Consider the following 12386-nt stretch of genomic DNA (forward strand, 5'->3'; position numbering starts at 1 on the left):
AAAAAAAAAAATTGATATTACAATAACTGGCTTCAAATGGTTATTTATTTGAAGTATTGATTGCTTACATAAAAAACGCAGTCAGTATTAAACACGCTAATTGTTTTATTAATTTGAGATCATCCATATGCTATTAAATAGTGCATGGTGGTACGGCCTCGGGTAGGTTCTGGCGCAGACATTATTACGGCCAGCCTAAACCTAATCAAAATCATGTCTGCCCAGCAAGTATCCCTCACCTGCTCTTCACACTCTTGAAATACATGCCGCACAATTCTTATGTACTTACGTATGAAACATCCAAAATTTGACATTTAGACATAACACGTTAGTGAAAATTAATGTGCTGTGACCTTATTTGGAGGCATTTTTTACTCTTTTTAGACTCGAATTAATTTGGACCTTAAACCTTCTAATTTGAATATATTTCCAATCAGCATAATATACGATATAGAGCATATAAATATGTATAAAGCTAAAAAAAAATCAATATATCAAACTAACTTGAAACAAAATCCATTTAGTTTCTGCATTATATTTATTTTTTTAATTGAACTTTTTTCATCTTATTGATTTTAATTTTAGGGCAAGTAAGGAATTTGATTTTTTTTTCAAATTTATTTTCACATGTAACATATTGCTTTTGAGGTAGGTGTGCTTTAAGGGCTCATATTAGTGGTCAAAGGTTAGGTCAGTGCGAATCGAACACACTATACTTGAGATAAATGTATTGTCTAATCTATGCCCAATTTAGAAGCATCAACAAATGACATGACAAAGAGAATCTGGTATGAAGTCACTGAAAATATTGGAATTTGAGTTGACTCTCATGTCATATTTGAGTTAAAAAATTTTAGCTCATATAACTTTCACGTTTGATTAATTAGTTGAAGTTTTGAGCCATTAACTCGATTTTGATCCACCAACCTACATAGTTTTATATCTAACTTCATTTCCTAAATATTTTCTTAAATCCAACTTCATTTCTATTAGTCCGTATTTATCATTTCATAATATTTTTCTTTGATGCATTCATATCTCACGTTCGAATCATGCCGATTCTAAGCTGATTAAATCCAAATCAAATTTGAACTCAACTTATTAACTAAAAATAATTCCCTTCTCTATAAAGTCCGCTAAGAAAAACATCCTTGCAAGACTATATATATGCAATGCTACTGAAGCAAATAAATTAAGAACATCAGAATAAAACCACAAAGAAAAATTACTAACCAACCGATCAAACAAACTATCTCAAAACATTATAATCCATATAACATACACCCTGACACCAACCTCCCAACAGCACGCCAATGCCTCCCGCCACACAGGCTTTCTAAATTAAGCCTATTCCAACCATGTTAACCGCAAGTGCTTTAAATCACCTTATTTCTGTATTTACAGCAACCGAACTTTCGTTAAACTTTAAATACAAAAACAAAAAAAACAACAACTACAACATGGCCGTCGCGGCACGGCGCCGCCCACAGCCGCTATGGCGTGGTAGCATCTCCTGGCTCCGCTAAGCCACTTACCAGACGATGGAGCCCACTCCTTGCACAGATCAGCAAGGACCATTCCACTCAAGCCGGACGCGGCAGCTTAATCGTCCACGTCATTAGCGAAATATAAAACACATTTTGCTTATAAACTGCCCCCTATATATATCTATATATATATCCCTCTCCCCTTTTCTTTGTCCTCCTATCATTTCCCTTGTTCTTCCCTTCTTCGATTTCTCTTGCAAAGCAATCCATGATTGCTCCGGCCATCTCCTACGATTTCCGGCAGCGTTACATGTCGCCAGCCGACGTTCATGTCGTTACAGTCGGCGGCCATAGCATCCCGGCGCATTCCAGCGTTCTGGTAACCCCCCAAAAACTCCATTTTTTATGTTAAAATTTTCACAGGTGTTTTAAAGTTTGTTTGATGCGAAGAAATTTAGGGAATAAACACATAAAAACTCGCCTGATTTATTTTCTTGTAATTTTTGCAAACATTTTTTCTGGAATTATGAAAAATCTGTTTTTTTTTGGGTTATATTTATTCAATAAGTCAAATCTGGTTTTGATCTTGTTTCAATTGATGAGTTATTCCTTCAAACAAAAAAAAAGTAAGAAAAAATTTCCCAACTCAATTCCTCTGATCTGTTGTGAAAAGATTAATTTTCTTAATTAGTTCTCCATTTCTGCCCAAAACTGCAGGCTTCCGCCTCGCCGGTGCTAGAGAGCATGATCTCGCATCAGAAGATAAAAATCCTCGGCGCTCCTCACAACGCCGTCCTCGAATTCCTCGGCTTACTCAACGCCGGCGAGGGAGGGCGGCCGCTGCCTGAGGAAACCGCCGCGATGAAGCTTTACGGCGTTCAGCTCCTCGTGCTCTCCCACTCCTACCGTATCGGTTGGCTAAAGCGGCGCTGCGAGGCAGCCGTTGGTAAGCAGGTCGAATCGGACGACGCAGTGGACGTTATGAAACTCGCCCAGCTCTGCGACGCGCCGAAGCTTCGCCAGCGTTGCCTCGCCGTAGCGGCGAAGGACTTCGCCGCTTTGCAACGGACGGAGGGTTGGCGGTTTGTTCAGAAGCATGACCCGCGGCTCGAGCTAGAGATTTTACAATTTATGGAGGAGGGGGAGCAGAGGAGAAAGAGGTGGAGGAGAGAGAGGGTTGATCAGGAGGTATTTCTGCAACTCAGCCAGGCTATGCAGTGCTTGGAGCATATTTGCACGGAAGGGTGCACTGTTGTCGGGCCGCATGACGGGAAACCGCCGCGCAGAAGCAGGGGACCTTGCACCAGCTTCGGCATGTGCGAATCGCTGCAGTTTCTTATCAAACACTTTGCCAAATGCGGGAAGAAGCTCGCCGGCGGTGGGGGATGTATCCAGTGTAAGCGGATGTGGCAGCTTTTTCGGCTTCATTCGTCGATATGTGATCGGGAACTCTGCAAGGTGCCGCTTTGCAGGTAGAGATTGAATGATTATGCCGTTGATACTCATAAAAAATGCTTTCTTTGTGCTTTTTAATTAGTGATTTGGGGTTTGATTTATGTTTCAGGCAATTTAAGGTGAGGGCGTCGGGGGAGGGGGAGGAGAAGAAGAAAGGGGATGATGCCACATGGAGATCTTTGGTGAGGAAGGTGATATTAGCGAGAGTCATGTCGTCGATGGCTGCGAGGAAGACGCCGGAACAGCTCATTAAGGCGTGGGAAAGATGCAGATCAAGAAAGAACTAAATGTTTACGCAGTGCTTCTTTGTTTTTTTTGGAAGAAGAACACTGTAAAAAATTAAAAAAAAAAGAATAAACAAAACCTACCTTCCTTGTTTGGAGCATTACTGATTAAAAAAAAAATGTATTAGGATTCGAATTTAAGCTCATTAAATTTGCCGATAGATTTTTTTGGGGTGTACCGTCCATAATTTCTTCCGTTAGTTTGAATTATTATATTGCTTAGTATTATAATAATAGTGATTAATTTAAATTACATGATTTGTTTTGCACACCAAAAAAAGAAAAAGTTATGAATAGAAAAGCTCGAGAGCTATAAACTATTTTACGGTCAGGCTTTACCTGCTACAAATTTACTCTCTATCTACGAGGAGTATTATATTCAGACTTCAATAATATCGTGATGTATGACTGGCCAGACTACAAAAATTATATCAAGTTTTGTATCCTATTTCTATTATATTTGTACCTCAGGATACAAGCAGTGTATAAAATTATATCATGCTTGTATTTTGAGTTGCACTGATCCGATTTAAATGTGTCACAAGTCATGATGTTATTTGAGTCTGTATACTTCCAAACTCCGCATGCTAATATTTTTTTCATTTGAGGGAAGCTAAATGGCATTCGGATGCGTCAAGTAACTTAAAAGATGTTAAATCACCTTTCATTTCTTCCTTAGAAAAAATATTACATGGAATTACATATAGAATTACATCTGAACATCATCTACTTGTTATATATGTGGTACATGTTATATTTTGTGCATGGCCCTGATGTAATTCTACTTCCGAATTCCGCTCTCCGTACTCTTATTTTTTTCCTCAGAGAATCATATTATTTAGCGTTAGATATTTATTTATTTTATTTTATTTTATTTGCATATTTATGATGGCAGTCGGAAAAAAGTTAGCAGGCTTAACTTCCTAAGTCCAGTAATCAAAACGTTTTTCATTTGGGCCAAGGTTCGTGAAAGCAAACTCGAAGGCCCGGTCACTCCATCTGGCTTGAACCGATTACAAGTTCAATACCTATTTTTGTTGGCTATTTTTAAAATTTATTTATTAGCCAATATATATATATATATATATATATATATATATATAGATATTGATATTGACACACACATTTTTTCCTTAAAAAGGTGATATTTGAGAATAATGCTCCCCATAATCCTTATCTTGAGACAATAAAATATTTGTTTATACTTCAGTCTGGTATATGGATAAACTCAATTTACATGTTAATTAAATATCATAATCCTAATTATTTTCATCATTGATTATGCATAATAGTTTTTTTCAAAGTTCGGGTAAAGATAGTTTTTCTTCGCAATCCCAATCTGCAATTTGCGGTGAAGTAGTTTCAACGGAACCATTCTCTCTCTATGAATTCTACAAATATATTTATCTACAATTATATAAAACACTTATTATGTCTCAAGATATTTAAAATATTTAAGTCCTTTTAAAATCATAGAAAAGGGATGAATTATAGAAAAAATATATATATAAATTGGCACATGAAAAAAAAAAAGGTTTATATCAGATTGGAAATTGGCATGATAAGAAATATAAAATAGCATATTTATTTGTTTTGAATTCAATAAGATTAACATTTTTTGTAACTTAGCAAATTGATTCTGAATTTTTAATTTATTTTTATAATGCCTTATAAGATATAGAAAATGACAGAAAGCTAGTAGGATGTGAACAACACATATTTTGAGGAATCATATATATTTTATTTGAGAAACTACTAAGATATGGTACTTAATAATTAGTTTACTTTTAGATTAGACGTATCTAATTCTATTATGTATTAGTTTTAGTTTCTAGACTTGTACATTTGGGTTGAATATTATCAATGTCGTAGCACTGAAGATTAAAGGATATCTCCATAAATAGATTTAATCAATTACCAAATTTAGGAGTATTTAATATTTTGGATTTCATTGATTTTGATACTATAATAAGTAGCAAAAAGGATAAGTAAACTAACAAGTCAAATAAATGTGCAAAGATGAGTATGAACGTATAAGAAATCATACAACATATTTATTATCCCGATATGAATTCTCATGATCCAAAATATTTTATAATCCTCATTGATGATTACTCACAATTCATGTTTCTCAATTTTCTTTAGATTAAAAAAAAATGTTATTTGATATAAGATTTGTGAGAAGTGGTGAGTATTATGAGAGTTATACTAAAGATATACATGTGGCTGAATTATTTAAAAATTTTCTTAAAGAGAAAGAGATTATTTCTCAATATGCGAATGTAAGAATGAGTTGAATATTAATGAGCATCATGAAAAACATGATTTATAGCTCCAAATTGCTTAAGTTTTTATGGAATGAAGCTTTAAAAATGATAATGTACATATTACGTTGAGTGTTAACCAAGGTTATCCCAAAAACATCTTATAAGTTATGGAAATATTGGAAACCAAGTTAATGACATATGCATGTATGTGGATGCTTGCGTGAGATTAAAAATTATAATTCATAAAAAAATAAGCTGGATCAAAGAGCCATTAGTGAGTATTTCATTTAATATGCTTAAGAGTCTAATGGTTAAATATTTTATTATATATCAAATAATACTAAGAGTGTGGAATCAAGCAATCCAAAAATTTTTTAGCATGACCGAACCAATGAGAGTGATATATTACAAAACTCTGTTCTTAAAAGGTCATATAGATGCTCATGCTCCTATTTTAAATAATAGGTTAATTATTGGTAATCATTCTCTTAAAATTGAAATGGGTGTTAGACAATCCTTAGTTGAGGTTCAATAAATTAACTCTAATAAACTGGTAGATTCAATTATCCATGATATATATGATATAATTGAACACCTAACTCCTGAAGATGAGGTTGTAACAACATAGAAAAGATCAACTAGAAAAAGAAGATAAAAAATTCTTAGTGATTATATTATATACCTTCAAGACTCCTATTATAATACCGGAGCTAAAAACAATCCCAAAATACTATCACAAGCCATGAATTATAAATAATTTGATTTATGATTTGATGCCATAAAAAAAAAGATGAATTCTACGACACATAATAAAGTTTGAGATCTTGTTGAGTAACCTAATAGTGTAAAATCTATATGTTGTGAGTAGGTCTATACCAAAAAAGTGACTCATTAAGCAATATAAAAAGACGTTAAATAAGGCCCGTTGCTAAAAGACTTAATAAACGATAATTAATTACAAAGAGACATTTTCTCCCATATCTAAGAAATATTCTTTCATGCTTTTAATTGCTCTTGTTATGAATTTTAATTTGGAGTATTAACAAATGGATTTAAAATTTGTATTTTTTAATGAAGATATAGAGGAGGAGGCTTTTTTGAAATAAAAAGAGGGATTCTCTTCCACAGATTAATAATATTTGGCGTGCAAGCTTAAGAAATCTTTATATGAATTGAAACAAACCTCTTTCTAATGATATTAGAAGTTTTATGTGTGATCTATTCATTTAAATCTATTGAGATTTACATAAATTAGTGATGAATGATATAATATCAATGCTCGGAGATATGTCATTTATATTTAATAATTTTGACATTTTTATTAGTTTAATTGATTCTATATTTAATATATTTTCTTAGAATCAAACCTTAGTTTTTTTTATCAATTTGTGACACAGTTTGGGGATGGACATTCATAAAATCAACCAGGCATCAAAGTTACTTGCTCAACTTGCTTGAGATGCACATCTTTAGGGTTCTCCAGGCAAAAAGATTAGATCCAAAATTCCAAATTATTCCAAGGATTACAAGTATTTACTTGTGTAGTCTTATGTCGGCACTATTTTTGGTGTGGGGTTTGCCCCTCCAAGGATTACAAGTATTTACTTGTGTAGTCTTACAATGTGCTTTCACTTGAGCATCTAAAAAGAGAGAAAGAGTGAGCTGCGATGACATCTAATTATTTACTTATGTCCTCTATTATTCTTGCAACATAATAAAAACTAGCCTTATTTATTTACTTTCCTTGTTCTAATCTCAAGTCAATAAGGTTGTCGAGTAATTATTAACAAATTTGAACCCAACATTTTAAATCCACCAAATTCAACATTTCAAAATTCACCATGGAAGTAAAATGATCAGTGGATTACTATTTGAAAAAAGTTTTTTTATGCACATTCTGAATTCAAAACTTGAACTTAACTATTTGTCAGTCATAATTTAAAATAAAAAAAATTGCCTGAATAGTCAATTTTGTTAATCTCTAAGCCACATTGACTTTTCTTTGATTGACCTGAATAGTCAATTTGTTAATCTCTAAGCCACATTGACTTTTCTTTGATCAGACCTAATGGGTTAGGGTTATAGTGAGCTTCCAACTACTTTAATTTCATGTTTAATTATTTATTAAGATTAGGCAAAGTTTTTTTAAATGATTATTAAAGTAATGTTTTGGTAATGATAAGTGCAAATTAGCTACCCGCAAGTGCAAACCAAAGGAGAAGCTTGAAGTGTGTTGGGAGTTTTGTAATGATAGAATAATGAATTAACGTCTTAGCATTGCACGACAACTCATCAAACACTCAAGTAATTAAAAAAAGAAGCAAGCAAAAGAAGACCCGTCAATTTTTACATGAAAACCCTAGAAATTTGAAAAAACTACTTGGCTTACCCTAGTGAAATAATTCACTATTAATAGTGAGTTCTCGTGTCCACTCTTCTCTTGAATTAGTGAAGATAGAGTTAAAAATTTGATCATTATAAAAATAATATTTCATTGATAAAATTAATAGTTTGGCTTTAATGAATGTAATTATTAATGATAGATGATCTTACCGAAAATAGTCAATAGCTATGGAGACAATAGTACCCCATGAATGTTAAAGATAGTGGTTGTAGCTCTCACTTTTCGTATAAGCTGAGTTATGGTAGTCATTGGTCATGTGGGTCAAAGATGGTTACTTCAGGAATGTTGGTTAACCACAGAGGTTGGAGTTAGGAGCTTCACGAGCTGTGAGCCATGTAGGTTGTAGTTGGTCATGTAGGTCATAGTTGTGTGCTATAATGACGATCATAGACCATAGAGGTCATAATCGGGAGTTGCATGAGCTTTGGTCGTAGTTATTCATATAGATTGTAGTGGTGGGCTGTGATGATGTTCGTAGATCGTAAAAGCCAAATTTGGGTGTTACATGAGTTGTGGACCATGTAAACTGTAGTTGGTCACTTAGACTATAGTTGTGAGATGTGATGAGGTCCACATGCCATAGGATTCAGAGTAAAAAGTTGTAAGAGCTGTTGCAAACGCACGACATATTTGGTCACATGGCCTTAATGTTGAGTTGCGATAATGTTTGTAGGCCACAGAGACTGGAGTCGAGAGCTGCACAAGCGGTAGACCACATAAGCTGTAGTTGGTCATGTAGGCCGCAGTGGTGGGCTGCTAGAAAAGAGCTTTAGGATTTAGGAGAAATTCAACATTTTGGGGTGCATAGTTACACCGTCTTCGAGAGGCTTTGTTGAGTTGTATGTAGGTTGCATTATTCTGCAATGTACTCAAAGATTCTGCAATACACATCATGATTACGTAAGGTGCATCATTGCAATGGATTGGGGGTGGCCGACGATGTTTGACGATGATCGGTGGGCTATGGTCGATAATGGTTAGAGGTTGCAAGAGTAGGAGGCATTCATTGGATATGCAGTGTAAAATCGATGCTGGACATCAGTTCCTTCTTCAATATTGAAGTCTTCTTTTGGCCCATGGTCTCCCCACCTCTTAGCTCAATTTATAGAGTCTGGGAGAGACCGCTTTGTAAATTAAGAAGGAATTCAAACCACTCCATCGAACGACTTAGAGAGATTTCCTCAATCGAACAATATTTAATTATTATTTTAGTACATTAATGATGTCAGAATTAAGTAATCTTGGGCTCGTTGGATTCATCTCACCGAGATGTTCGACTCAACTATAAGCTTGCCAAATTTGGAATCCGTTTGACCTTCCAATTATGCACTGAAAGCTTCCAAGACTTGATTTGGGTTTGATTTGATTCAGATTAGAGCAATTTTGGTATTATTGGGTCTTTCTCATTAGGTCAGTTAGTTTGATTGTAACTTTACAGAAATTGGATTTATGGATGATTTTAATCAAGTTTGAATATTTCTCATTAAAAAATTATCTCGAGAATCGTGTAAGATGATAAATTTGCTTAGGGCGTATCAAAGCTAATAACCTTTTCGAGACATCATAAAAAAAAAATCATGCTTTATTATCTTAAACTTCAATCTACTTTATCTTAGTTCAAGTTGCGTTAAATTTTGATAGCGGCTTCTAAATGTTTCCCATGGCTCAAAGCTTTGACAACTAGATTTATAAATTCTCCTTATACTTTATGACTTTTTGTCCATTTTCTATTTTCTATTCTCTCTTTTGGTACGAAATCTTTTGATTTTAGTTCGTATAATGAAATGGAAGGCTTACACACATAATAGTTAATTTATATACTTATCTAACACCTAAAACTTCAAGTCTTACTTAAAATGGTGTCATTTTGTATGTGATATTAAAATTTTGATTGGTATAAATGTAAAAAAGCCTAGTTTAGGTGTTGGATATGTAAATGCATAAGAATTGGGGTAGTATGCGGCATCAATTCTATTTAGATTTTAATATATTGATAGGAGCACAATTGACCTTAAACTCTCCTCCCTTCAATGTGGCCGGCTACTATTTGATTAGGATTATTCTTTGCTCTCATATGCCTAATTTATATATATATATATATATATATATCCCTTCATAGCACTAGTACAAACACTTGCAAATACATTACATCCTTTTAAAACTATAAACTGGCTGTATTTCCTACGACTGCATGACAGAACACCATTACCTCAAAAATATTAAATATAACGTATTAACTCCCCAAATCTTAAATATAACATTTTAACCACCAAAACCGTTCACTCAAAGCCTTCACTAGTGGGTATTACCAAATCTCCTTCATAACATATATCCCTTCATGCTACATATCAAACAAGGACAACAAACAACAAGAAAACACAACAAGTGTCAAAAGACAAAACTTCCCTCTAGCACACATAATATATACCAGATTCAAGCCACAAAATTAACCTCAACATGTACATTTGCGGATTCAAATAACTAATTCAACTCCAACAAAATGATATAACATTTCATCACTGAAACAAAAAAAAAAAAATGTAAAAGAAAAAAAAAACAGAGTAAAACACCATTCCTTCAATCTCATACACAACTTAGCCAAATCATGGGTCCAGACTATTATGAACCGGTCTCCTCTTCTTCACACTAGAATAATCTCCTGACCACCACCACCCCATTGCTTCCTTCCTCCCCACATTCTCTCCTTTCTTCAGACCCTGCTGCTGATTTCTCACCCATTCCATCGCCCCTGCTCCCAAAATCTACTTCACATTACTTTCTGCTAACTTCACATATATACATATATAGCTGAAGCAAAACAGTAACAGAACTTATCTTACCTGCTAGAATCTGATGTTCCTCAAGAGGAAAAAGTCCCAACGCAAGCAAAACAATAACCATCCAAGCTTCCATTTTAAGCCACCTTCCCATATCGCTTGCACCCGTGTCAGATATTGCTGAGCTTGAGTCAAAGCTTCAAGGAAATTTGTACAATTAGTCAAAAGAAGATAAGTTGTGACAGGAAATTGGAACAGGAAGAGGAAGAGGAAGAGGATGATTCCATTAGCTTGGGAGTTTATTACCGGGGGGCAGGTAGGCTTCTCGGCTTCTCTGTTTTTAAGGATGATATTTTTGATAAAATTTTGTCTCATGTGAGCGCCATTAGCAGAACATATCACATGGCAGTTAATAATTTAAGCTCAGCTGGAAGAAAGGAGAGACTGGAGTCGAGATCTTGTGCGTTTATTGTGTTGAAAAAGTGTTCAGTGTGTCGAGTCATCGTGAATCCATGTTTATGATAGCATCATTATTTTATTATTCATCGTACCACTCAATTCTAGAATTAATTGCAAAATTAGAATTTCAAGGGAGGGAGGGTGAAGCAGTCTAGGGGATTTACACAAGTACGTTGGAGGAGCTGATCAATTTTTTAAAATTTTATCAATATATAGATAATGGAACTCCACCCCCTGGCTCTCCTTCCTCCTCTTCCACATGTCTTTCAGGAAACCTTCTAATGAAGCTGATTCTTCTTCTTGTGTGTTTAATCTTTTTGTTAAGTTGTTATTAGAATTTGAAGTGTGTGGTGTCTTTCTCCATCTGTGTAGCGTAGAAGGAAATATTACGTGCAGATAACGTACATCACAATATCACCGAACCTGCACCTATTATGTCTGCGCGTAATATTTCTTCGTAGGATAGAAAGTTTACTCGTATTGAACCAGGCGTAGATTTTGATGTTTGTATGTATGTATGAGTGAAACTTATCTTTTAAGTTTTTGGATTTCCTGTAAATCCTGTCTGGTCTATCTAACTTTTGCTAAGTGATGAGAGAGCAAGATGTTTAACAGTTTAATAAACCATTTTATGGCTAGAAATCATTAAGTTCTGATTATGTATGCTGTGTGTGATGATAATGGACTGTATTTTATTCTTGTAAGAGTTATGTATTTACATATTATAACATCTATTCTTCGATTTTTACAGATATGCCACCTTAACTATGTATCAGATGATGGTATTTTTGGCGTGATATGAAAGATTTGAGTGGTATAAATGTAAAAGGTAAAGTTTAGATGTTGGATATATAAATTCTTAAGAATTTGGTGGTATGTATGTAAATGCCCGAAGAAAAATTATAGCATGCTGTGTACTTTGTAGGGCTGTAAACGAGCCGAGGCTTGGCTCGTGTTCGGCTCGTTCGAAATAGCTCGTGTTCGAAATCGGCTCGTGAACAGTGTGTTCGTGTTTGGCTAGAAATTGGCTCGTTAAACTAAAATTGAGAAAAATATATGTAAAGTGTGGGATTCGAACCTGGATCAAATCTATACAAAAAAAAAAAAAACACTAACAACATTGTCACATGAGGTGTAATGATTTAAACTTAGACATAAATATATATAATATATTATTATATAAATAATATATGTAATATATCGTTATATAAAAAGTTATATAATTTTTTTTTTCGAGTCATTTCGAGCAGAAC

General features: G+C 34.2%; 1 protein-coding gene across 1 annotated transcript; it reads left to right on the forward strand.

The window, feature by feature from the left end:
* Positions 1-1683: 1683 nt before the first annotated feature.
* LOC110028909 (BTB/POZ and TAZ domain-containing protein 1-like) lies at positions 1684-3402 on the forward strand. Its single transcript, XM_020730961.1, has 3 exons — positions 1684-1866; positions 2205-2959; positions 3052-3402. Exons 1-3 carry the CDS (start codon positions 1756-1758, stop codon positions 3227-3229), a joined length of 1044 nt encoding a protein of 347 aa, XP_020586620.1. The 5' UTR covers positions 1684-1755; the 3' UTR covers positions 3230-3402.
* The last annotated feature ends 8984 nt before the right edge of the window (positions 3403-12386 follow it).

This window comes from Phalaenopsis equestris, unplaced genomic scaffold (genome assembly GCF_001263595.1).
Source record: "Phalaenopsis equestris unplaced genomic scaffold, ASM126359v1 Scaffold000002, whole genome shotgun sequence".
NCBI classification, from domain to species: domain Eukaryota; kingdom Viridiplantae; phylum Streptophyta; class Magnoliopsida; order Asparagales; family Orchidaceae; genus Phalaenopsis; species Phalaenopsis equestris.

What these genes read in the sequence shown, in the direction of transcription:
- LOC110028909 (XM_020730961.1), top strand. Translation starts at nt 1,756, where the DNA reads ATGATTGCTCCGGCCATCTCCTACGATTTCCGGCAGCGTTACATGTCG. An exon ending in CGGCGCATTCCAGCGTTCTG is followed by an intron (nt 1,867 to 2,204) that starts GTAACCCCCCAA and finishes CCAAAACTGCAG; the next exon opens with GCTTCCGCCTCGCCGGTGCT. An exon ending in TGCAAGGTGCCGCTTTGCAG is followed by an intron (nt 2,960 to 3,051) that starts GTAGAGATTGAA and finishes TTTATGTTTCAG; the next exon opens with GCAATTTAAGGTGAGGGCGT.